At 38.9% G+C, this 27,462-nt stretch overlaps 2 protein-coding genes and 1 long non-coding RNA gene across 4 annotated transcripts; all 3 read left to right on the top strand.

The window, feature by feature from the left end:
• The first annotated feature begins 769 nt into the window (after positions 1-769).
• LOC144661634 (protein white-like) lies at positions 770-26,357 on the top strand. Of its 2 annotated transcripts, XM_078522439.1 has the most exons (20): positions 770-908; positions 1,485-1,826; positions 6,684-6,732; positions 12,065-12,257; positions 12,969-13,040; positions 13,155-13,253; positions 13,931-14,103; positions 15,789-15,860; positions 16,377-16,479; positions 17,590-17,670; positions 19,154-19,194; positions 19,433-19,538; positions 20,663-20,794; positions 21,323-21,415; positions 23,113-23,170; positions 23,621-23,698; positions 23,966-24,071; positions 24,728-24,828; positions 25,592-25,719; positions 26,189-26,357. In XM_078522439.1, exons 1-20 carry the CDS (start codon positions 842-844, stop codon positions 26,288-26,290), a joined length of 2,196 nt encoding a protein of 731 aa, XP_078378565.1. In that variant the 5' UTR covers positions 770-841; the 3' UTR covers positions 26,291-26,357. The 2 variants fall into 2 exon arrangements, with proteins under 2 accessions (XP_078378565.1, XP_078378566.1); XM_078522440.1 differs by lacking the exons at positions 770-908; positions 1,485-1,826; positions 6,684-6,732 and adding an exon at positions 10,201-10,383.
• Positions 1,919-3,012, top strand: LOC144659790 (uncharacterized). Its single transcript, XR_013571963.1, has 2 exons — positions 1,919-2,201; positions 2,292-3,012. It is a non-coding gene; the product is annotated as an uncharacterized LOC144659790 (long non-coding RNA).
• On the top strand, positions 8,516-9,588 carry LOC144661665 (uncharacterized). Its single transcript, XM_078522472.1, has one exon. It carries the CDS (start codon positions 8,641-8,643, stop codon positions 9,454-9,456), a length of 816 nt encoding a protein of 271 aa, XP_078378598.1. The 5' UTR covers positions 8,516-8,640; the 3' UTR covers positions 9,457-9,588.
• Positions 26,358-27,462: the final 1,105 nt, after the last annotated feature.

The following is a 27,462-nucleotide window of genomic DNA, read 5'->3' on the forward strand; positions in this document are numbered from 1 at the left end:
TAATCAGAAAATGTCGTTCCATTTTACAGCAATCGGTCCCTGTTGGTCCTGGTGGTCTGACTATGAACAGTGAAAGCACCCAAGCATGACCTTGGTCTGCCTGTGGCCTAACTTCGTCGAACCCCGACTGAGCCTTTGCGTGAAGATCAATGTAAATGACTATGCAAATGTCGTCTAGAACATGTAAACACAAAAACAGACCACTTTCAGGCTTTTGAAAATGGAATGACGTCAGTTATACAAAAGACAACGCATATATTTGACGAATGTCTGAAAATCGATCTTATCAATTCAAAAGTTTTCAGCGCGAGCTATAGATTCTGGAACAGGAGAAAAACTTGAAGGTTTTTTACTTGACCAGTTTCTACGGGGGTCTTCTTCTTCTTCTTCTTCTTCTTCTTCTTCTTCTTCTTCTTCTTCTTCTTCTTCTTCTTCTTCTTCTTCTTCTTCTTCTTCTTCTTCTTCTTAGTTCCTTGCCCCCTGGTGGAGGATAGGGCCTGGACATCAATGCTCGCCATCTGTCCCTATTCTTGGCTACAGCTGCTGCTGCAGCCCACGATGTTAGTCCCAGCTCAGCGCGTTCCTTCTCCACCGTTCTCCGCCATGTTTCCCTTGGCCGTCCTCTGCTTCTTTTCCCGCTTGGTGCCCAGGGGTCTACGGGAATATATATTTTTTTCCAAGTCGCAATATTTTACCACCAAACGGCAGTTCTGATCGAGGAAAACATCGATTTTCTCATTGAAGGTGGCTTGTCTACGTATGTTGATTTCAGCACGCAAGAATATTTAATATAAAAGAGCGGCGGACGTATTTTTTCCATTCATCAGAGTTCGTATAAAACATGGCTGATGTGGAGATGAAGTCGGTCGTCGATGTTTTCTCCATGTCAGAGAGGAACAGCTCAGCGGGTAGGAAATAATGGTTACATTCATTTACAAGGGCTTAGTAATGATTCTCCGACAAGCCGGCTTTCAAATATTAAGGTCGATAAACAATTTAATGTTACAAGCTTAAGCCTTTCTATAGAGGAGTCTGAAGAATTGATTCATGACCTTTTTTCGATGGATCTTTCGATATCTCTAAACAACCGCTCGCCGAACTGCGAAGCGGCCTTTATTTTCGAGGGGTTTCTTAGGTTTTCGGAAAAAAAATTTACATAAATCTATCAGCTGCGTTAATAGCGCATTTATTGGTCGAGGTTCATTCAAGCTTCGTTCGCATGTTTTAAGGTTCCTTTTGTTTTCGTTGTTGCTAAAACAAGCAGGTGGATTTCGGACGGTTTTGCAGAGAGAAATCAAGTTAACAGAGTTAATGATTAACATTTTTAAATTTCTGGTATTTACCATTCTCGTCCCCAGAGGCCGCGATCCTTCTGGTCAGCACCCGGGATGACCAGAAGGATCGCGGCCTCTGGGGACGAGAATGGGTATTTACATTTTAATATTACGTGACGCGCCAGTGATCATGTAACGCAATATTTGCAGGGAGCCAAAATGTAGCGAGGATACCCCAAAACAGGGCTGAAGACTCGGGAAGTCCAGCGTTCTCAAACCACCGAGAAACCCTGGAGAGCATCGATTCTTCACCTTCTGTCATTCCAGGTACAGCGGAGTGCAGAGACAGCCTGGTTTTTAACACAAAGTACGAAGACCCCAGCACCAATGTGATCGCGAACGTGACGAGTGTTGGAGACTTGAGAGAGAAGGTGACTTTATCGTGGAAGAACATCAATGTTTTCGTGCCGCAACCCAGAGCTTCTTTATGCCGGCGATTGTGCTGTGGGGAAAAGGATGAGGGGCTAAAATTCAAGCAGATTTTGTCTGATGGTAAGAACATGTATACCCTGACTCTGCCCTGGCCCAGACTCGTACCCAGTCGCTTCTCTTGCTTTTTGAGCGGCGTGTAAGGCATCAAGGGAAGGACGAACTTATTTTGCGAAGCGACTGGCAGAAAACCAAAATTTTCTTGCACAAATTCGACATTTCTTGCAAGCATCAATATACAGCCGATTTGAGGAACTTTTTAGACTTCTTTCTTCTTGAGTAGTATATTCAAGACTAAATATCAAGTTTGGACGTTATACAGCTCATATTTGTTGAATTAATACAACATTTTCTAAGTCTGCCATTCAAGATGGCGGATGCAGCTGACAGTTGACGTCGAGAGTCTGGATATATCTTTCCACAAGCTGAATTTAGAGGGTAAGTGGGAATGTTTTACATTTATTTTGGAATAGGTTATGTTTTTAGTACGATCATTGTGTAAATTCCAGCCTATATTGATATTTTCAGACGATGACGGACGTGACGAACACTCAGAATCAAGTAGAAGAACTCTCTTACAACATACAGCTCACAATACGAAGGCTTCAAGTACAAGCCTACTAATTTGACTTGTAATTGTACATCATTTTGTTTGTGACCAGTGAAGACTGTCTCATAACAATTATTTTGTGCTCTTTATGACTAGTCATAGCTATTATTGGAACCAAAATTTTCTCTGCATAAGGGATATTTTCAAAAATCTCAAAAATGATTTGTCAATGCATTAAGCTGCATTAAGCCTGGTTGACATATGGTTTTATTAGTTGTATAAGTATAAGTCTAAGAATTAGCTGAAAATTATCCTGGTATGTTATATAGATACCTTTTGAAAGTTTTTTATTGTTCAGTCCATTCTCCCAAATGCTGTGGAAATTCTGCACAACAATTTCTGTCTAAACTTAGAAAATTTTGTTGGTTAACCTTTCTATGCAATTTCTGTTAGTTAGATAGTACCGGTAGTGGTATTGAGACAAAGGGAAATGCACTTACTACAGTTTTGTCACAATCTGTTCTTTTTCTTTTAATATGGACAGTCATCACGACAAAAGTTTGAATTTTTTGGATACTTTTGATATGACAGAAAGTGATACCACTTTTAATTAGTATTGAATTGACATATTATAGTAGAGGCTCTCAGCATCTCCAGTGTTGTATGGCTTAAACAATAAAATCAAATTGCATAAGAGAATCATGTCACTCTCATATCTGTTGTCAAGTTACCTAATGTTATGGCTTAGTACAAACAATATACCTGAGAAATAGTTAGTCTTAATTACTACTACACAGTGGACAATAGACTAGGAAACAAAGAATCAGCAAACTTTAGCACTTTCTTCTTAGCTTTTCATTTCACAGGTGTATTGTTTTCTCTTTATTTTCCAGGTATATATTAGTATTTTCTTTCTTGTTTATTATAAACAACTGTGCCTATTCCATTCCTGACTTGGTATGCTTTTTCGGTCAGTGTTAAAAATGGTGCAGATGTGTTCTCTGTCTAATCTCTCAAGTTCCCTTGAAAAAATCATATGGCTTGCTCTTCAGATTTTAACTTGTACTTTCCCAGCCCATATCGCATTGGAAGTTTTTTTTAGTACATCTTGCTTGCACACTTAGCTCAGTATAATCTTAGCTACCAATAGATTTGGATTCTGGCAATTATCACACAAATTGCCACATGGTTGTGATGTGTCACTGTCCCTATCATAGTATGACAGATCTACAGCAATGGCTCAGCATGCAGTATTTCACTATCTAAGATATTTTTGGTACAAGTCTGTTGTTCTGCTTATGGAGTTTAGAATACTTGATCTGCCCTCAAACCTATAGAAGAGAATGCATGTTCAGGGCATATGATCACGACCTGCTTTCTGGAAGTAATCCTCCATGGATAATTTCAGGGATAGTGAGATGGATGACAAATCTCGTGCCCTTTTTGTTAATTCCCAAGCCAAAGGCTTTTGTGACACACATTACAGTACATGTATAATATTGTTACTGATATGTTAGTAAATAAGAACATGTTGACAAAGTAAGAGTTACTATAATAATATTGGTGTGGAGTTGGGTTCATATGGGGAAGGAAAATTACTATGATAATGTATAATATTGCAAGATACATGAAAATGGTAATTAGGGAAATTGATTTTTCTACAGAAATTGTTTGTAATGAATTAACTGATTAATTAATGTACAGTGGAACCCCGATATAACGATCTTCGATATAACGATATTCCCGATATAACGATGAATATGTTATGTCCCGGCAATAGTAAAATATATGGGACGGAACCCCGATATAACGATTCCTCGATATAACGATATAATTTTACTGCCCCCTTGGCATATCGTTATATCGGGGTTCCACTGTAAATTAATAAAAATAACTCTAATAAAGTTTAGGGACAATTGCTATGTTTGTTAGCATGCATGTTTTCAATGGAAGCTAAAACAAGAATAATTTCAAATATTGTGGAAAACCAAAAGAACTTCACAATAGACACTTGCTAAACAATAAACTCATCCTCTTCATGAAATTGATTGGCTAGAATATATGGAACATGGATTTCAAGAACACATGTTTCCACAAATTATATGGTTTAATTATAAGCTCTAATGATTATTAAGAGCAGAAAGGTGCACAAAACCATGTTCTTGTTTGGAAATTGAACCCAAGCTTCTAGATAAATAATCATATCAAGTGAGCTGCCATCTGCACCAACAAGAATTGTATAGGTAGAGCAGACCTACAGTTCTGCTATGTGGTAATATAAAATCACAGGCAGACCACCCTATGTGTTCGTAGTTAATTATTGTTGTTGACATGAGACGAACAAAAGAAATTTTGAAATCGATAAGGGCTACTGAAATAAAGCTTTAGAAATAAAATATCTAAACTACATTTCGCTCTAAATATCTCAATAAAGTTTAATGACATGTTTATCGACTCATGTGTCGTATTTTTTCGCCTGCGCGGGCCGTTTTAAGCGCTTTTTTAACTGATTTAGCCGGCCGAAGGCCGGTAAGAGAAGAAAGAGGAATTTTAGCTTCATCCCTCCAACATTTTCCGAGAAAATCCATGCTGAAATCATGCAAACGGCTTTCTGACTATGATCGGTGCTCGACATAGCGACCAGGGAAATTCCAAACAGGCCGGCCGTTTCAAATTAACCAATCAGCGCTTGGCTTCCCGCGGCAAAAACCCAACCCTGCCCCGCACAGGAGTTTTGACACTTCCGCTGCTGTAAGCGCTGATTGGTTAATTTGAAACGGCCGGCCTGTTTGGAATTTCCCTGGTCGCTATGTCGAGCACCGATCATAGTCAGAAAGCCGTTTGCATGATTTCAGCATGGATTTTCTCGGAAAATGTTGGAGGGATGAAGCTAAAATTCCTCTTTCTTCTCTTACCGGCCTTCGGCCGGCTAAATCAGTTAAAAAAGCGCTTAAAACGGCCCGCGCAGGCGAAAAAATATGACACATGAGTCGATAAACATGTCATTAAACTTTATTGAGATATTTAGAGCGAAATGTAGTTTAGATATTTTATTTCTAAAGCTTTATTTCAGTAGCCCTTATCGATTTCAAAATTTCTTTTGTTCGTCTCATGTCAACAACAATAATTAACTACGAACACATAGGGTGGTCTGCCTGTGATAAAATAAGCCTATGAATGACCTTTATATTGTGGAATTTGTATGAATGACCTTTATATTGTGAAATTTGTGTGCTGATAGCTTGAAATCTTTACAAGTTGAAATCCTGTTTTCATAGTATATGTATATACAAACAAAAGCATAGAGACCAGTATACAGAAGTACCTCTTTTAATAACTATACATAAGCTTACCAACTTCACGTAAAAAGATTCCACGACAATTTCAACAGTACTGCTAGACTTGTGGAATTACATTTCGAATACATTGAACTTCACAAACACTGAGAACGAGTCAACAATAATTATCTGCCGCCTATTACTTTTCTCGTAATCTTGTGATGTAATAGCCCTTGTGTTACAGTTGTGCCATAGAGTTTAGCTGCTTGAGTTGCTGAGCTGCATATTTGCATTGTAGTAGAATCGTGTTGAATCTCGAATTCGTGTCCTTCGCTCTAGGTTTCAACAAGGTTTACTCCTTATTACATTCAGCGATAGCGATCAACTTAAATACCTTTGACTCGTACTCATTCGAAAGAATGACAGACATGTATAAAGGGTTTCTTCTGAGTGTTATTTTTCGGAAGGAGACTACGTTTAGAATATCGTCTTGGGTTATATGAGAATTGTAACTAACCCGATAATAGTGGACGATTCCATCACGAGAATAACAGGAAACACTGTCAGAGCAATTAGCATGCCGTCAAGAAGATTACGAGCTAAAAAACAGCAGTGGAATGGCTTTTCTTCAAGTGCATTGTTTTTAGCGGGAAAATCGGCCGCCATCTTGGATTTGTTTTCTGCCAGTCGTTACTCTTTCTACGTCCTTCCCATCATCCTCTTCGAACGTAGCCAAAACGAGAAAAGAGTAACGACTGGGTACGAGTCTGGCCCTGGCCATGGTGTGCGGGTGATTTCCTTCTCTCGTCTTCTTTGTTTAGAATTCACTGTATAGTTGTAGAGCAATTTTTTTTGGTCTTTTGTACCGGTTCTTCTGTACTGGTACACAAAGAAAGACTCGAATACACTCCCACTCCCTATCCTCCACTCCTTCCTACCCCCCCCCCCCTCCTCTCCCTCCCCGCCTCCCATCCGGGCCTCTGAAGAAAAAAATTCTCGTAAAAAGAAAACCACAATGATATCTTCATCCCAAATGACTAAACAATAAATCAGGAATCGAACTTACGATCTTATTGTTTTTTTTTTTAACAGTAAATGGGAAAATCGAGGCAGGATCCTTGTTGGCTGTCATGGGATCAAGGTAAAATAATTACAACATTATGCAACACGTAAGTACAACTAGTAATTTTAATACTGTAGTTAATTGTTCAGGCATGGTTAAACCTGGTTCTCATATAATCACCCAGATCGTTTCTATCATCTATGTTGCTTCAAAAAGTTTTGTTGCGATCGGGGCGATTATATGAGAACATTACACAGACGATCGCAAAGGTCTGCTGCAATTGGGGCGATCACGATCGCTTGGATCGCCCGTGTTCTATCCTTCTAGCTTCTGTTTCCCTTCTTCGCCGTAAAACTGCAATAACTGAGAAGATAGGAGGCCACGAACTTTGCTCTTTCATTGAATGCTGCTATTGTGTTGGATCTAGGGCTAAAGTAATTGTTTTTCGTTGGTCTTCTCTCATGCCAGGCGATCGTCAGGGAAGATCATATGAGATCGTTTCCAATCGCTTCGATCGCGTACGATCGTCTCCGCATTTGCAAACGATCTATGCCATAGAAACGATCGGGCGATCATATGAGAAACAACGGCTTTAAAAATCAAATACCACTAACGATTGCGTGTTCGATTGCTGTCCATTAGCTAGCTACACGGGCGCATGCTTGAGGAACTGGTCTATTTTCTTTCAAATGCAACAGATCTGGATGATTTTAAAACCAAACTTTGTTTAAGTTGCAGTTTTGTGATAACAGTTATCACATGGTTCATTTACAAGCAAAAAGAATTATTTATGCTTGAGCTAAAATGTAATGAGCACTCATAATGGCTTCTTATACCTAGCCTGTTCCAGGCGTTCGGTAAGTGAAAAATAGGAAACGGGTGGAGAGCTCATAGTTTTTATCTTTCACTTGCTATCGCTTCTATCAACATGTCACCTCGGCTGTGACACGCTGTGCGACAATGCAGGCTGCAGAGTAGCACTCCGATTAGCCTGAACGTTCCGGTTAGACCGAATGCTGCCCTGGTTAGCACCTGTTTATGGTTTGCTCTCAATAATGTTAATAGGAGGCATACTGTAAAACGTGGACTATAACGTTGACTAGTAATACAGTAATACGCGCACTAGTAATTTAACGAGGACTAGTACGTTCACCTGTTTGGTTTGACAAGCAATGCCACGTGACTGGCACTGGATCTTTCTTTTTCTCCGGAAATTGTATTTTACACACATTCCGGTTTCCAAAATTTGACCACGACAGCTCAGACAGCTTGAAGTAGCGTAGGATTTTTAGGGGAAGCATTTGAAAGTCTGAGACATGCAAAAGGCTTCAAATTCCGGAACAGATGGACAACCACCCCCCTCACCGTGAGTGACTGCATACTGCACCCTGACCAGACTGTAGTTACGCACTTACATGAATGATTGTGGCCACATTATTTCAGAACGAGGTATATACATGTAGTACATTCGCTTGGTTGTTTCTGGTTGCTTCACGGCCGTGACGGGCCGGTGTTCTATTTTGGGTCCCGTTAGTTTGCAATCGCGCGTTACATGCGGTACATCCGCTTGATTGCTTTTGGTTGTTTCGCGGGTGTTTGTTTTGTGTGCCGTTGTTTGCAATCGCTTGTTATTACGCACATGAAATTGTGGCCATATATTTTTACAACGAGGTATATACGTGTACTACATGTCGTGCATTCGCTGGCTCCCACACAGTCGTTCTTAGATAATTGGGGCGATTGTGTTACACTTCTCCCCACGAACCACTAATTTAAGCCGCGAGGGGATTGTGGAGGAAAGACATGTGACCATTACCCCTTAAGGCGGCCATTTTGATTTTTTAATACGCGTCCTTGCCCGTCGTTCTGGAGTCTTGTTTTCATTTCATTTTTATGAAGAAAATGCCTTATAAAGCTACGATATTGAAGTGGACATCAAAAGTTAGAAGGGTGAAGTGAAAATCATCTCTTCGGCAAAATTCAAAGATGGCGAATTTCATGCCACAACTGGCACAAGGCGCACAAGGTCTTCACCACTCAAAACCCGTGTCAAAACGAGGAACGCAGTTTGTAGAAGCAAGCCTCTTAAATCAAGGTCCGGAACCTCCGGTACCAAGTGGGAAGGAATTAGAAGCAATGGTAAGTGCTGGTAAAGAAAAGAGAGAAGCATTTCAGACCGAGCGAATCAGGTCAATGGAAAAACATGCTCGCTGTGCCTTGCTCCCGTCGCCTGAGAAGCTGGACGAATCGTTCGACTCTCCAGGGTCAGATGTGACATACACTCTAGAAGACTTTGAACAGGTTAAAGGCTGGGTAATAAAGGAAGAATTGCTGAACGCTGATTTTTACCGCACGGATAAAGAACTAATGCAAATGGCTGAAATGGGATATTCCAGTTTAAAATATCCGAACCCACCATCTGGAAAGCAACCTTCAAAGAAAAGGTCACCGGATAAGCTTGAAACCGGTGAGTTTGGCTCTTCTATCCATTTTGCGTTCAACGCTGCTTTTGCTTCAATGCGTAACACAGCTAGTCCTGAACTTCCAGAGTTGGTATTCTGGTATTATGCAGGTCATGGGCTTGGCAAGGAAACAGCAAAGACACTGGACTACTCTTCAACTCCTTGCCTTAGTAATTTTGAGGTGGATCCTCATTATAATGATGCTGCAAAGGCGTTTGTAAAGGAATTGGAAAATAGGAAAGTCAAAGGAGGAGAGCTCTGTCTGCATGAGGTTGGTTTTTGTGATCTTTATGGCCTGTTAAAGCCTTGGATTGCTGCTGTCAGAGACAGAGTTGATTAACGCTGAAGGTGCCAAGAAGAAGAATAAGCATCTAGTCATCATCCTAGATAGCTGCCATTCAGGAATAATTGCTCAAGAGTTGGAAGACTTTAAAAAGCAAGCGCAAGAGATAGACCAAACTCTTTTGGATGAAAACAGCATAACCATACAAGCTGCCTGTGGCCCTGATGAGCGCACATATGGCGGCTACTTCACTCCTAGCTTTGTCTACCTAAATGAACCTGAGAATGTTGGGCTGTTGAATGAGTTGAAAGATCAGTGGAAAAACATGGAAGAACAAGAGAAAGCAGAGTACAGATCGATTGACCGCCCATCTCCAATGGTAGTGACCACAAGGCCCCAGTCCACTGCTGAGTCTCAGGATGTGACAATGGAACGGGAAGTTCAAAATTTCAAGTTGACACTGTTTCAAGATCCTGGTTTCTTTAAGTTTTGTTCCAGGAAAGTCTATGAGTATGAGGACGAGAAGATGTTTAGAGGCAAAGGAAAGAGTTCTTGATTCTAACTCAGCAGAAGAATTTTTGAAATCAAGAATCTTTGTTGTTCTAGACTACAAACTCAAGAAACACAAGAAAGCTGGAACTCCGATGGGCCTGTTTCTGCTGAAAGATCCAAACCCTAACTTGTCAATCTGCGCACACATTCATTTTCAAAAAGGTAACACCAATATCCATACAGGAATCAAACTTGTTCACCACAAGAAACCACCAAAAGGAAGTGTACATGTATCCATGCTACATGAGGAAGATCATGATGGGCTGTCTCCTGATCAGATTGACAATGGTGAGTATAAGATTCAAGTTCGTCTTGATAACAATGCCAAAGCTTTGGTACAAAAATGTAAAACATATGTAAATGGCAATGAACCAGGCAGATGGGAAGATGTCACACGGTGGAACATGACAGGAGGTCAGCTTGGAGTCAATGGTATGATCAGACTGCGAGAACGTTCTGCATGGGAAGAGAGTTATTTGAAGTACATTGAAAAGTTTGGCCTTCCAAAGGTTGCTTAAATACACTGTAATCAGTTAAGACATTGTTGTCGTTTGTTTAAAATTTGCATTTTCGTTAATTGCTTTTTTTTTTTCACCAAAGATGGAATTTTTTAAATTGCTCACCTGTTTTATTTTTTTTTTGTGATAGATGTTTTTTTTTTTTTTTTTTGGGGGGGGGGGGGGGGGGGTTAGGGGGGAATGAGGAGGGGGTTGGGAAGTACATTTCACAAAAAAATGATTTATTATATTCCAACAACTAGCAAATGCAACTGACATCATAGACATAATTAAATCAGATCAGGATTAGGCCATATTGGTCAAGGGACCATGACGATTCCAGTAAAGGAAAGAATGTGCCCCAGTTACCTAGAATTGCTCACCAATTTTGAACACTGTCACACTTTTAATTTACAATGAACAATAATTATTAGTTTTTTTCTTATTATTAATTATTAGTTTCAAAACCTCAGAGCTTATAGATTGTAGAGTACCTCGATAAATGTGTTAATGCCAAGCCAGCTGATGACTTTAACACATCAAAAACGTTTGGTTCTTTATAATTCTTAAAGGTTTTGTAGCCTTGTATATAAATCATATTTACCTTTATAGCATAAATAACAAGCATATAAAAAAACTTAGTATGAAGCATATTAGCATAGAAGAAATAATTGTTAATGTGAAATGTCTTAGACATAAAAAAGTTGAATGTGGAAGAAAATATAGTCAGAATTGTGAATTGGTTTTGCAACTTTTCAGCCAAGACAGAAGCCCTTTATTTACGTTACTTTTTGGTAAATAAGTAATAAATAAAGATAACATTGAGGCTTTTAAACAGCTCAAGATCTTAATTGCAAGTGAAAATATTTTATAGGGTTATAGTAATGTAGTATAGTATATAAATCACATAATTATATTAATTTATCTGCTCTATGGTACATAGCATACACATTTTATGGGTTTCTTTTTTTGAAAAGCTGACAAGCTTGCTAAGATTTCCTGCCATAATTTAGTAAGTCATTGCACATCAATTAAACTTTGTTAAAATGATTGGATTTTAATGATGGCAATAAAAAAGAATATACATGTACATGTAAGTCTGATTGTGTCGATCTTGATACCGTTAATATAAGTTGGTTTAAAATCTACTGGGTGTGAACTGGCATGGGGCTAGTATTAAAATTTACCATGTCTTAGTGTGACCCACTGAAAGCTTATAGAGCATTTTCGTATTCTTGGTATTGCACTAGAACTAGCTTGCAATGGAGGCTAACGCTGGTAATCTTTTCAAATGCAAATGACATGAAGCTCTATTAAATTATGTTTCCCCAGCATTCGCCTCCATTGCAAGCTATTTCCAGTCCAATACCGAGAATACAAAAATGGTCTATTATTAAAGAGGTGGTAAGAATTTACAGAAAACATGAACATATACATTGTTCTTTCCACTTCTAATGGAGTAAAATTAAAGTGCTTTCAGCAAACACCAATGGCCAACAAAGAGTGTTGACAACTTTGTACTATGCTCAGGGAAGTTGTGTTTTAGCTTATTGATTGCTATGAGTCGGCAGGATTAGTTTCATTTTAAAACTGAAATATTCTTTTTTCTTTTCCAGTGGTGCAGGTAAATCTACTCTGATGAATGTGTTAGCGCATCGTAACATCGCCCAGGTACATGTACAGATAGCAGGAACAGTGGAGGTGAACGGCTGTCCCATTGGCATTGATATCAGTTCTTTGTCAGCATATATTCAACAAGAAGACTTGTTTTTTGGAACATTGACTGTCAGAGAACATCTGAGTTTCCAGGTATTTAACCAACCTTTTTGCATTAAGCGGTAAACCTGGCTCTAAACAAGGTTTGAGTGGAAAAATATGTTTAAATGATGTTGCAGTTAATTTTTGATTTCAGTTAATTTCTAATTTCAACCTTAGTTTTTTTTAACTAATTGATTTCCGTGCTTATTTGTTAATAACGTGTATAATATGTAGTTAAGAAGTGAAAAAAATTAAAATTAGGGCACCTCCCCTCCCCCACTGTCTTGAACCCCTCTCCACCATACTTACTTACCTACCATCTGCAACCAGTATTATCCCCCCTAAGTATTATCGTCTAATTTCTTGCATTTTTACTAACCTGCCAATTTGATTACAGGTTGCTGTCCAACCTCCATCTTATCCATTTTGCCATATAGGAAACGTTGAGTGAACCACCTTTTTTTTAAAAATAATGTATAATTGACTGCAATCCAAACCCTAACCCTAATAATAACCCTTAAAAAACGTACTAGTTATGAAATAAGAAATTAACTGAGATTTAAAAAAATTAACTGTGCACAACATATATACATTTGTATATTACCGGTAATACAGTATATATGGGTAATCTCAAAGGTTTTAGTCCTAAAAGGGATCTCGGTCTTGACTAATGCCCCGTTTCCAAAATGGGTCAGGAAAATTATCAACATTTCAAGGGCTTTTTTCCTTGATTTTTTGTGTATAATTTATTTTTATTTTTAGGCTGCTCTTCAAATGGAAAAACACACTCCTGAGGAACGAAGACGGGAACGAGTAAAGGAGGTCATGGTTGAGGTATGAATTATTGCCAGATTGTCTAAATTGTATTTCCTCGTAAAGTTGCATCAAGTGCTGACTAGTAGCTTAAAATACAATCATGTTTTCCTTTCTTTTTCTTCCATTTATTAGCTTGGTTTGAACAAGTGTGCTGATACATTCATTGGTATTCCAGGAAGACTGCGGGGGATTTCTGGTGTAGAAAGGAAACGGTTGGCTTTCGCTTCAGAGGTAAATAAGATATCTTGTTCTTGTTCTTTCTTGTTCTATTGCTTAGGGGACAGTGAATCGGAGTAGACAGGGGTCAAGAAAAGGAAGCAGGAGTACCTAATAGAAAAATGAGGCCGAGATTTGTCAGTAAACAGTATACACCGATTATATATAGCTGAATAAAATGGTCTTAATTTTTAAGTGTTTTAAACTGAAATCTGTAGAGACATCTATACATTAACAGCCAAGCAACTTAGACTCCCCCCCTTCTTCCCCACCCCCCGGGCCTCCTCCCCACTTTGTCAAATAAAAAATAAAAACAGGTCAGTCACCTGAACCAAATTTCAGGGATGTATATCTAAGATAAAACTAAGCTGGCTCGTTGAAAAGCCCAGCCGGGCTTTCTGGTCATTACATCCTCAAAATTATCCGAAGTCTCTTGTTTTCTAGTGAATTTCAGCCAGTGAAATTAGCTGGCAGCTGGCTCTTAGCTACATTCCTGAAATTTTACCCCCCCCCCCCTTAAAAAGTCACTTCTTTCATGTATTGCAATATTTCCATTAAAATACCTGTCAAGTTATGTTAAGTACTCTCTGAATAGAGACCCAATGTCACTGTTGAAGTAACCGATAGCTCTGTTTGTTGGTCGTTGGTTACAATTATAAGGCATTATTGGGTTTCACAAATAACATTTCTAGGTCCTAACAAATCCTCCATTGCTATTCGCTGATGAACCAACATCTGGTCTGGATGCATTCATGGCTCAGAGTTTAATATCGTCACTTCAGCATCTTGCAGCCAATGGTACCGGTCATACCATCATGTGCACCATACATCAACCCTCATCTGAGGTGTATGCTATGTTTGACAGGTAAACCAAAAACCTCAGTCCATTTCTTTATTTTTTAAGTATTAATAGCTTAATATTTATCCTTGAAGCTTGAATTGGTTACTTTCAAGTATCTGTTAAGCAAGCCTGCTGTACGCGGACAGGTTAAATCAATCTGTTCCTATGAGATACCAATCATGGTTTTAGGTTATGTGTCACATTTTCTATTTTTGTTGAATTACAATATCTTGTAAGTTATTAAAATAATTATTATCTTGCTCCCTGCACACATTGCAGACCTTTAAAGCTTAATAATGATAGCAATCTGCATGCATTGCGAGTCTATGAAGATTATTTTCCAGCTCTCTGCACGCATTGCAGACTTATGAAGCTAGATTTAAAGAACATTAAGACGGAATCCACTAGGAAGTCGAGTAATATTTATTAAAGTTGGACAAAAATCAATTTCCAAAATAATTTAAACCCTATTGCGTTATTTCCTACCCTTAATAAAAGGTAAAGATGTAAGTAATTATCCGTGATAACACCAACAACAATTTCTTATCAGAGTCTGAGAAAATGAATTTCAAAGTTCACAAGGTATAGGCAAAATCTCACGTGTAGCCATTTTGTAAATTCGTCTTAAGCGATTCAGTGGAATTCAGCGGAACTTCAAAATGTGTTTTCGATGTGTGGTGTTGTTAGAAAACATTTCTTTTGATAAGATATTTGAAGCAGTAACAAAAAAGTTTGCAATAAGGTGGAAATAATTCTGGTACAACAATTTCTTATCAGAGTCTGAGAAAATGATATTTCAAGTTCACAAGCTATGGGCAAAAGCTTACATCTTTTAAGCGATTCAGTGGAATTCAGCGGAACTTCAAAATGTGTTTTCAATGTGTGGTGTTGTTAGAAAAGATTTCTTTCGATAAGATATTTGAAGCAGTAACACAAAAGCTTGCAATCAGGTGTAAATAGTTTTGGTACATAATTTTGTCCAATAACTACTCGAAGTCCTGGCGGATTTCCTCTTAAACGGTAACCCTCTTAGTCCCAAAGGAGGTGCAGTGGCCTAACAGTTAGCGTGCCGGACTCCGGAGCGAACGTTCTGGTCGGGTCACTGAATTGTGTTCTTGGGCAAGACACTTTACTCTCATAGTGCCTCTCTCCACCCAGGCACCGGTTGTTTGAAAGCTGGATAGCGCTATCCACCGGATAAATCGCTATCCAGTGGAGAACTGTTAGCAACACATACTACGCTATCCACCAGATAGCAATTTATCCGGTGGATAGCGTTATCCAGCTTTCGAACAACCGGGGCCAGGTGTATAAATAGGTACCGGCAAAATAATGCTGGGGGGTACCCTGCAATGGATTAGCATCCCATTCAGGGGGGGGGAGGAAAAATTCTTAGCCTCTTGTTCGAAACTGGGATGAGCCCCGGCAGTATGCCCCCCCCCCCCCCCCGCGCTTAGTCCCAAGAGTGATCAACATCAAATTTCTCCTCACACTTTCCAATACTTAATCAATAGAAAAACTTATGAGAAGTAACTAAATTGTCACCAACGAGAAAAATGCTTTCATATTCTAACAAATTCTCCTAACTGATACCAAAGAAATGTATGGAGACCAGTCTGGAGAATTTCTATGTGGATATTGGGGCATAAATGGTAATGAGAGCTTAACTTCTTCACTGTATCTTTACTGTAAAATAATGTATTTTTCAGTATTTTACTGTTAGCTGAAGGAAGGACAGCATACATGGGCTCAGCAGCTGATGCAATAACATACTTCACAAGGTACTGTTACACTTCTAAATGAGAGATCTTTCTTAGTTGATAATATTGTGTAATCATGTTGCTTTCAAATTGTTATCAATTAATTTTTAATATTAAATATTAAAAACATGCACACGCCACACCAAAAATTTAAGTTCCCGCAAGCGCAAACTGTTGGTAAACTGTAATCAAACCACTTTTGAGCTTAATACCTGATTCCCTCTATAGCGCGCGCCTGCAGGGGATCATGGTACTTGTATTCATCAAACCTTGCGCGAGACTTAGCAATGTGCATTGTTGCTGAGCCTTGTGCATGGTTTGATGAATACAACTACCGTGATTTCCTGCAGGTGCGCGCCATAGAGGGAACTGGGTATTGCACACTGATAATTGTTTATAATTGTACAATTTTTTTTCTTTTTTTGTAAGCTCACACTGGTTAAGAGAAACGGTTAATACCCCGGTAATTTTAAATGGAATTCATAAAAGATATACATGTACTGTTTTTATTTTGTAAATAAAATTTTTGTCTTGCAGCCTTGGGTATCCCTGTCCTGTGAACTTTAACCCTGCAGATTATTTTGTTCATACTTTGGCCATTGTACCTAGAGATGAGGAACAATGCAAGGATAGAGTGAAGGTACTGTATGTGGTCTGACACTGGGTCTTCTGGTCATCATTATTAAACACACTTTTCTACCGCTGTGTACCCAGTGGTGGGCGTGGTGACCTAGTTCCCGGCCTGTTGGAGTACAGATTTGGCTAGGTTCATTAAGTTGTGTTCTTGGGCAAGACACTTTGCTATCTCGCCCTCCCTGTCCATCAGGGCTGGGTAATGTTTGAAAGCTGATTAGCACTAACCCATGTTTAAAAGTAAATCGAGGGTTCAATTTCTGTTATATGACAGTGTTTTTATTGCTTGTGTTTGTGGAGTTTGAGATTAGTCGGCGGGAAAACTGAACGGCAGAAAATATAAACAGAAAATCTCACTGAAAAGTTTAAAAGCTAAAATCAAAATTCACTCTAATCCCAAATTAGCTTTATTGTGCTTTGAACAACCCAGCCCTGGAGTATAAATGGTCTGCAGCGCAAAGTGTAGGACAACCTTACATGATGCTGGAGAGGGGTGATGGGTAACCTCTGATTATGCGAAGTTGTCATTTTAAGTGGAGGGTGATAAGGGGGCGGGAGAGCCTGGAAGAAAAGGCACAGAATGGGTATTATAGGAGGTTGGAGGAGAGACTGGGGCAAAGCAAAATTCCGAGGGTGGATTGAAGTGAAAAAAAAATTCCAGCATTTCTATAGCATAGTCGAGGCTGCAAATAAGAGTCAGACATCGGACACTGGCCGACCACAATCTGCCAATGTCCAATGAAATTCCAAATGTGGTCCGACAGAATGTCCAGACAACCTTTCTTTTTGCTTTCCAGTGCAAACACCAATGTTCTGCATTGAAAACGCATTAGATAATTGGCAAGTTCATATGATGTCCGACCTCACTTTTGTTTTGTCCGATCGATCAAAATGTTAACTAAGTTGGATGCATGTCCTTTCAAGGGAAAAATTATTTGCAGCCCTGACAATAATTTGCAATTATTGAAAAAGCACAACTTTAGAGGTGGAAACTCCTTAGGAAATGGCAAAAACCAGGTCGAGTAAAAGGCAAGGGAACATAGAGGATCATATCCCCTCTGCTCCCTGTCACTTTTAACCAAAAATAATTATTTATTGTTCACATTGGGGTGGACAGGAAATTTGCAATGCATACAGAGAGCAAGAAGCAACAACTAAAGAAGAAACTGGATTGAACAAAAAGCCATGTACAAGACAGGTACAAATTAATTGGTGAATTTTATACTGAACTTTGATTCCAAGATTTAAAATTTTTAGGCTGTAAACTGCAAGCAGTTAGCAGTGGCTTATTTTAGGCCTTGTGGTATATAATCAAGTTTTAAGCCAGCATTATTAAGAATAATTTTGGGAGACCTGCCAAATAAAACTGTTATTAAGCAATCATGTAACTAATTAACAGATCTTCAACCATTCAGCAAACAGGTCAAATGTTCAGTATGACCACTTTGAAGTTGGCATTTTATGCATTTTTGTATACCGTATTTACTCGAATAAGCGCCGCGGTGCTTATTAAATTTTTCGCGCCTCCAGTGCGGCGCTTATTCGAAGGCGGCGCTTATTTGAGGGCGGCGCTTATTTAAAATTTGGACGCCACAAAGAATCTAATATTTTGCAGTTATCGAAAATAGCGTCTTTTGAGTTTCAGTATTAGTCTCTTGCTGAAGAGAGAAGTGGCGCTAGCTGTCCTGGCAAAGTTTGCGCCTTCACAACATTTACAGAACTGCATATTGTAAGAATGTTGGATAGAAAACAAATGGGAGAGCGGTAAAACAATCACTTTGAACCACAAAACATCGCTTTTTATGGAAAGAAATGTCCAAGTTAAACTTTGTTTAAAAGTTGCTTTGTAGTGCCGTTTTGAGTTAAACGGAATTTCTCAAATAAGCCGCATTGGGACTGCGGCGCTTATTCGGGGGCGGCGCTTATTAACTTTTTTGTCCCATATGCGGCGCTTATTCGAGGGCGGCGCTTATTCGGGGGCGGCGCTTATTCGAGTAAATAGGGTACATACATCCTGATAATTTTATGCAGTTCTATTTTAGTTTTGTCTACGCAAAAATTGAATTCAAAGAAAAACATTTTTTGAATCAAGACAGCTATACTCACTAGTGATGGGAGCTTAATTGTTCTGGGCTGGGACCTGCAGTCTCCCAGTGCTTGGGGGAACTGGTTGTGGTATGCCATTAAACGGACCACAGCCCACAATTACCGGGATGAGGTGGGCTGGAGGGACTTGAGGAAACAAGCTGACACAGCAAGCATCAATCAGATTCACTTTGTGGTGAACAACATTAAAGGAAGAACCCCTGCAGATCATGCTGGGGCTGATAGGCCAAAGCACTTGTAAGCCCCAATTCCCAGCTGCTTCAAACCTGGTTATAAATGAATCACGATTTGATTGTCTTTTAATCTTGAATTTTATTGATTGGAATGAAATTTTACTGTCCCCTACTGCCTTTTGATATTACTGCTGCCCTTGAGTGCTATTTGTCACATAAAGTGTCACAAAAAAGGGCCAATTATTTCTTCATCTCTGCCTCCTAGTTGCTCTTCGATTGCTGCCTTGTTTCACTGAACTAACACTGCACTAGCTTTGCTTCTAAACTTTTGGCTAACATACTGTATATAAGCTTTACTAACATATTAATGACAATAGTTTACTTTCTCTTTCACTATTTTAGGAATCTTTCACAGTCGATACACATTTCAGAAAACGTTCACCGTAAGCGCTAATTTACACTGACTTATACTTGTCCTTGTTAATTTTGTGTAATAATCGTGAAATAGAGGGGTTTTTAATTACTAGCCAGATCAAATAAATTACATACATTATTTTCATGTAACAGAATATTAACATTTAATACTCATTATATATAATTTGTGCAAATTAAAACTTATTTTTATTAGTTATAATTTAACGGCTACAATTACTGTAATTCAATGTTATGTGTGTGTTGTAGGTACAAGGCCTCCTGGTGTCGACAGCTTGGTGCAGTGTTGTGGCGAACGTGGATCACAAACAATCGAGACGTTCTCATCTTCAGAATTAGGATCTTTCAGGCGATTGTAAGTTCATTTTAAAGCAAGCTACCTAATATTCTGATTCTCCCACTCCCGAAAATAAGCTTCATCGTAAATACTCCCGTCTGAGCCCCTCAAACCCCCTCCCCCCCCCCCCCAAAAAAAAAAAGAAGTCTCAGACACAAACATCATTCAGAGTTAAAGCGCTCCAGAATTTAAGCCTATGGGCTTATCAAAATTTTAGCTCAAGAAAAAAGACATAGCTTTTCCCATTATAAGACCCTATTGTATAGCTCCTTTTATATTTTATGTTGTTAGAGTATGCTTACAGACCTGTAATTATGCAACTTTATTACTTGTTTTGAGTCTCTTGTTATTATGTTAAGAGAGTTTTAACATGTGGTATTCTTTTGTACACCTAAAAGCTTTTAGATCCTTTATCCCTTTCAAATAGGACTCCAAACATTTTTGAAATGCAAATTTCCAACTGAACCCCCCACCCCCAACTTATATAAGCCCTTAGTAGAACTCAGCTGTGTTCATTGGAAATCCGAATCTGATTGGTTCTCCCACTGATTCATTCGGAGAAGCGGAGTAGTTTTTAGCGGAATTTCTTGATTTTTGTCTCAAAGTGACAATATTGTAGGTTTGGACTGCAATCAGAGTCACAATAGACTACTGCCTTCGTTTTCATGAGCGATAGTCAACTCGGCTGCGCCTCGTTGACTATTTGCTCATAGAAAACTCGGGCTCGTAGTCTAATTGTTAATTAGAACTCCAAAAGGAGCCCACCTGATAGGGTTGAAAGGGACATTGAGCATATATACACACAATGTACAGCCCAGGGGCCTGTTTCTCGAAAGCTCCGAAAACTTAACGTGCCCGTAAAGCCATTTTAAATTATCTGTGTTTTGAAAACAGAGAATTGTATAAGCCTGAAACTTTGAATGAAGGAAACCTCCGTTCATATTAAAAATTTCATGGAATTAAACAGCTCTTTGATCAAAGAGTTTGAGATTTTGCTATGGCTTTACGGGCCCGTTAAGTTTTCGGGGCTTTCGAGAAACGGGCCCCTGGGCTTATTTTTGGAATTTAACAGTATTCCGTCTGCCCGTTCGTTCGTCCGTCCGTCGATTAATTGCAATGAATAAACTTATTTTTACTTGCAGATGACTGCACTGATTGCGGGATTGATCTACTTGCAAATACCTTATGATCAGGATGGTATCCAAAATATTGCTGGCGTGTATTTCTTTCTTGTAACCTCTGCTTCATTCAACAGCCTGCAAGGAGTCATCTTTGTAAGTAATTTGTAGCAGCTACAGTCGGCATGATCAGTTTCAGACATACTGCACATTGCATCAAGTGCCTGGCCTTATTTGCTTTAAAATGCATGTTCCAATACGACTTTTAGGGAATTAATCCTAACTTAGGAGGAATAATGTGGGGGTTACACGAGTACTAGTACAAGTTTGGCATGTTCTTTTTTTTTTTTTTTTTTTTTTTTTGCTCATTGACAAGGATATTAGGATGCCTTGAAATAAGTTAATTTTGACTATTGCACAAGATTTGGATGTAATCTAAAAAAGGGTAAAATAAAATAAAATTCAAGATTCGTGAACAATGTATATTAATATGTTTGATTCCAACTATAAATCATAATAACATGTCAAACTTAATGTTGGTATTGTATAGGTTTTTGTAAATTTTAATTGACACTGCCTTTTCATGCCCGGCCTGAAAGATATTTTAAAGATTATTATGATTAGTGATTATTATGGTTGATAATGTAACCAATTTTGTGATAAAGTTTGCTTGTCATTTCATAGGTATTTCCATTTGAACTTCCAGTGTTCTTAAGGGAACACAAAAATGGAATGTACAGAACAGATGTTTACTACCTGGCAAAGACGTTATCAGAGGTATGAGATACTATTAAAGATGATTTCCAGTCCGTACTGCGCAGACTCGGGCTTTGTTTACGTTTTTGTTTTGAATTCGTTGAAACGTTACACTTCGGTGACAGCATACATGACGTTTTTTAGTCCGCCATTACAGTTCGTTTCGTTCAAGAAGTTCCGATGAGCTAAAACGTCGGTTTGAAATAGCGTCAAGGTTCTTCTACTCGTTATTATTTGTTCTGCAAGGATATCTGGCGTTAATAATGAAGAAAAAGGTAAGTTTGTCGCGGAATTTTTAGTTTTGCTTGTAAACATTCCCTTCGTGTGGGCTCACATAAACATTGCAGCCGAGATTGCGCAGTACGGACTGGAATTCATCTTTAAAGGAGCTACGTCACGGACAAAACAACTTGAAACAGTTGGCAATTTTTCTTCAGGATACATTCGTTATCCGTCTTAATCTTCATCAGTCGAAATCATCCTCGATTATTTTCGGTTTCTTATTACTCCGTGGTGCCTTTCTATGTTAGAAAACTATTATTTTGAGGTTTCCTTTAATTTGAAAGAAATCAGAAAAAATGACTTATTGTAAATACCGCGACATAGCTCCTTTAAACGGCATTTTTTTGCTCATTAATAAGTGGATAGCATTCTATATCAATCTTTGGTCTCCTTTTTAGTAATTGTCATTGTTGGTAAGATGGCAGATTCTCTTATCTCCTTTGATGACCACAGGGCAAGGTGTATACACCCTTAATTTGAACATAATAAGCCTTCGGATCACAAAAGAATTCCACCCACCAACGGCCAACCCACCTGCTTGCTCTTCACCACACTTTTAGCTGAAGCGGCACCCCTTTTACAACTTGGCCTCACAAGCTTTATATTGCCGGGCGGGCGAGGGACCCCGAGAACCCGGGAGACCAAGAGAACGAGACAGAGGCCCGACACCGCCGCCCCCCACACCAACGACAAGGCCCAAGGCGGAGCCCGAGGGGGGACGCGCAGAGACGAGACCAGCAGACACCGCCCGCCACCAGCCAACCCCGAGGGGCGAACAGAACCGCCCCGCCACCCGGAACGGAATGTAAATACAGTAGAATCATGATTCTCATACCCTCGGTTTCTTGAAACTCCCAATTTCTCAAACTAATTCTCGTTTCCCTTGGATAGTACTTCTCTGCAATTCTCAGTACCCCCGATTACGCGAACCTCCCAACTTCTTGAAACATTTCTTTTTTTTTTCCCCTGGAGATTCAAGAAAACGGGATTTTTCTGCATGAGAAATATGTGCTCACGGTGAAACTCACTGAGCTCTGTTGTTATTATAACTATAAAGAACTGAACTCAAAAACGATTGGATATTTTACTGTGTTTATCGTCCGATTTTGTTAATCTCTCATATAGTCACAAACCTTTTTTATTATTATTATTATTGCAAAACACAGGGAAAAAAACAACTTACAGTTCAACTACTTACATTGCTTACGGGACAATTACCTACATCACTTACCGGATAATTACTTACTGTTACAATACAATTAATTGCTTACGCTACAATAAGTTACATTGTATTAATTTATTAATTATTTCAAAAGACTACTTACTACTTACATACAATACACGTTACTTACAGTACTAACAAGTGCATCACTTATTAATATAGTCACAAACCTAATGGGAGTGTACTTAGGGCTTAAACCATTATTCTTTTACAGGTGCCCATTTTTATCATCACTCCATTGCTATTATCCACTATTTCGTACTGGATGATTGGTTAGTACACCTTGCTTCATACGAAAACTAGCATTTACCATTGACAAGTGTGAAAAATTGTCCATGCCCTAACCACAACGTTGTGACATTGATTTTATTTTCATATGGTCCAAAAAGATATGTTCAGTTGTTTTTCTTCTGGACCTTAAAATCAAAAGAAAGGAAGAAAAGATGGCGTCTCTTTTTAATTTAATATATATTTTTAATTTGATCTAATTTAATTTAATTTAATTACAGATAATTATATGGCCAATTTTATGAGTCTTCCGTCGCTTAATGGTAGAGCATCCGACCGGTTTGCAGAAGGTCATAGGTTTGACATCTGCTGGGAAAAATTGGAATTTTTTTCCAAGTAGCTTTTGCATGTCGAGGATCGTTAACTCATTATCTCATTCTCACTTCTAAAACACGTTTAAAACAATTGGATAACTTTTCTCTTTTTCTCAACAGGTTTGCGGCAGGATTTTTGGCATTTCCTAGTTTGTTATGGTGTTGTGGCTCTACTCACTAACGTGGCAGTCTCGTTTGGTAAGCTTTTTTATACAATTGTATTACAGTTATTAAAAAAATTTTTGTGAACATGCGAGTTCATGTAGTACAATATTGTTTGTGTCTAAGTCTCTCACAGCTACACTGTATACCACTGGACATTAACAAAACTACTGCGAATAAACTGCACTCAAAGCGATGTCCTATGCCGAACAGTCTTATTGATATGTCTTGCCTTGTCGTCATTATTTCAGTTAATATAATCTTGTTCCTGTTCCGCGGTTTTTTTTTTTTTTTTTGTGTTTCGTTATATCATATCAACAATCGCACCAACCATACCCGCTGCGACGTCTCTTGGTCCACCACTCATGTTACCTCTCTTGATTTTCGGAGGATTCTTCTTGAAGAATACGTAAGTCATTTGTAATACTAGAAGTGCATGTTAACCATGACCTGAGCAAACCTGGAAACATAGACCTGATCACTTTGCTTGCAAGAACAAAGCAGCACAATTATTTTGGAAATAAGGAAATGAGGACTTACTCTTTGAGTCGTCAAAAGCCTGTTCCAGGCATTCAATTAGTTGTAGAGGAAGAAAAAAAAACGGCAATCGACAAAAAAAAAGCCATTTTTTTCAATCGCCGTTCCAGCTGCTATATAGTCTCGTTTTTTGCATTGCTTATTACCTAATCGAACGCCTGGAACAAGCTAAGTCGTCAATTGAAGTTAGGAATACTCATTTCTCGGTTTTATACGAATTCCTTTTCTTAAAGTACATGTACTTGTTTGGAGAATTTGGTGATGCATGACATTGCGGTGTCAGGGGTTTTACAACACTGTAAAACCCCTGAAACCGCAATGTTTACATACAGATTCTCCTTACTCGTTTCCGCTCCTTGCGATACTCGTTATACCGCAGCATGCACACAAATTTCCCATAGTGGAAAAATTCCTTCAGATCCCAATAGATCATTATCATGGATGTGTTAGAATAACGAAAACACTGCTTTTACGCAGTGGGCTTGTAATGTTGAATTCTAATATTTCTTTCTCTCGGATATAGAACGTAACTGTGCCCGTGTATTTTGTGTGGCTCAAGTACATTTCATGGTTCATGTATGGCTTTGAGGCTCTTATTATCAATCAATGGAAAGATTTTGGACCAATAGGTATGTGTAGTAAGAATAATTTTGACCAATTTTTCTGTAGTTCGTTTACTATGGGAGACGCGGTGGCCCAGCGGTTAGATTGCTGGACCACCTATCTGGCGGGCTCCAGCATTCACTGATATCATTGTGTTGTGTTCTTGAGAAAGAACTTTACTCTCACAGTGTCTGACTCCACCTAAACCGCGGTAATCCAAATGATGGATAATGCCATCCACTGGATAAATAAATGTCCGCAGGATAGCGTAGGATGTTTTATCGACACCTATCCATTGGATAGCGATTTATCCGAGGGATAGCGTTATTCCCCCTTTGAGCAATTGGGCCCAAGTGTATAGCTGGCAAACTTGTCATAATTGTTTTGGGTGGGGGGTGGGGGGGGGGGGGAGGGTGGACCTGTAATGGACTAGCACCTCACGCGGGAGGAGTGGGAATATATCTAATTATTCGCTTCGGCCGTGGTTTCCTGGTAGCAGTCTTTTGGCTTAACTTATTGCAAATGGAGAACCTTGTAGCCGCTTTCCCACCCCTCACCCCCTAAGCATTTTGAAAAGTTTCCCAGCTGTACACTTGGGCCCAGTTACGTAAAGGGGGAATAACGCTATACCTCTGATAAGTCGCTATCCAGTAGATAGGTGTCGATAAAACATACTACGCAGACGTTTTCACCTCTTCTGCTGTAAGATGCGCACTGAAAACTATATTTTGGCTAAGTGTATTTAGAAGAAATAAAATGAATAAAATATTTTTCCCATTTTATTTTTAGATTGTGATCTTGGAGCAAATACGACTGGTATACAAACGTCAGCGATATTAAACAGTTCTTTTGGGGGAGTGGGAGGGTTTTGTATACCGAATGGAAATGAGGCTATCAAATTCCTTGGATTTGATAAAGTAAGCGAATATCAGTTTTGTTTATTTGATTGTCTGTCTGTCTGTCTGTCTGTCTGTTGTTTGTTTTGTTTGTTTGTTTGCTTCGCCGTATAATCTCCCTTTTTTGGTTATCTTGTCTCTTAAGTTAGAGCGATTTTCACTTGAGTGTCGAAAGTAATTTGCGTTTACTTTTGTTTTGCATTACTACGCTCAGTGATTGGCTTAAAAGTCTCGCGCCAATTTCTCAACCAATCGTGACTTGCTCGCTCAAGTTTTCCCGCGCTTCGTGTAATTGCTTCGAGTTTTGATTGGACAATGGGTTGCTCTACGGCCTTTGTTATTGGCCAGAGTAGTTACTTTGGTTTTGGTTTTACGACACTCAATCGAAAACTGCTCCAACACCAATTATGTCTTCCTATTATTCGCATGCCCACATAATCGATAATTCATTGTTTATCGATGCAACTTTTTTTCTCTTTGTTTCTTTCAGGACAACCTCTCGTTTGACATTTACTGTCTTCTGGCATTGCTGGTTGGATTTCGTTTAATTTCGTTCTTGTTCTTGCTTAGAAGAGCTTATAAGGAACAGTGAACATCCATGTTATTCAGTTAGATTGTTTTCCTTGCTATTCGCTGAACAGTGAATAGGAGAATTGTTGGAAACTGCATCACTATATAGCGAAGTAAGGTCGCGCCGAGCTCAATAGTTGTTTAGAAGCTCTCCTTAACCCACTTCCCTTTTTTTCTAGACAAACATTTGAGCTTTTTTAACTTTTTTTTAAACCGTGTCTAAAATTTTTATAAAAAAAAATTTTTTTTTTTTTTTTTTTTTGGGGGGTTTTTTTTTTTTCCCCCCATGTCGTGGAAGCAATATGTATTGAGATAAAATTCCGTTGTCCCTGCCGAACATTATTTAGCCAAGTGCTTCGAGCCTAGTGGCCCATACAGGCCGGGCTTTCCCGGTTTCCGTGTGGCAGGTTCCCCCGGAGGCCGGGCCCCCCGGGGGGGGGGGGGGGAAAACCAAACAAACAGCCCCCCCCCCGCCCCCCCGGGCAATAAAAAAAAAAAAAAAAAAAAGACTACAAAGGCACTCTTTTTATTTATTTAAGGTGCCTCTAAAACGTTTGTAAATAGTATTTTCATTAATTGTCTAAATATAATTATGATGACATAGTCGAGAACATTTAGTATTATCAGTTTTATATACATATTTTTTTATAATTTTTAGCCTTATAATTATACGCCAATCAAATAAGTACATTAAAAACGGCCAACTGTATGGTCTTGTTTTAGTTATTAGCTAAAAACGGTCAAAATAAGGCATTTGCATTGCTCTCTTCCTACCCAGATACCCGCGGGATACTCAAAAAGAATTTGCTTGGGCAGTCATAGTCCCGAGGTCTAACCCCTTAACAATTATATACCATTTTCGACAGAAAAGGTTTTCTTTCTCATACCTTCGATAGAAAAATAAAATGATACCCCTTTCACATTCCAGTACAAGGGACACTGCATCTTATTTTCTTAATATTTCACCTCTTTGAATACTAAAATGAATTGTCCGTTCGGTGGGTCCGCTCGAAATGTTCTAAAAGGTCCCTTTAAATACCTAAAGGACAATTTTCCCAACCCTTTTGTATTCTCTAACTCGTGAAATCTCTTCCCTGTTATACACCTACACCCCTTTCGGATGGAGCTTCTCCGTAGTCTGGCAACTGGCAATACACCGCAGCAAACGTTGCATTGCCAGTTGCCAAAAATACT

Source organism: Oculina patagonica, chromosome 7 (assembly GCF_052425735.1).
Source record: "Oculina patagonica isolate OP01 chromosome 7, crgOcupat, whole genome shotgun sequence".
NCBI lineage: Eukaryota > Metazoa > Cnidaria > Anthozoa > Scleractinia > Oculinidae > Oculina > Oculina patagonica.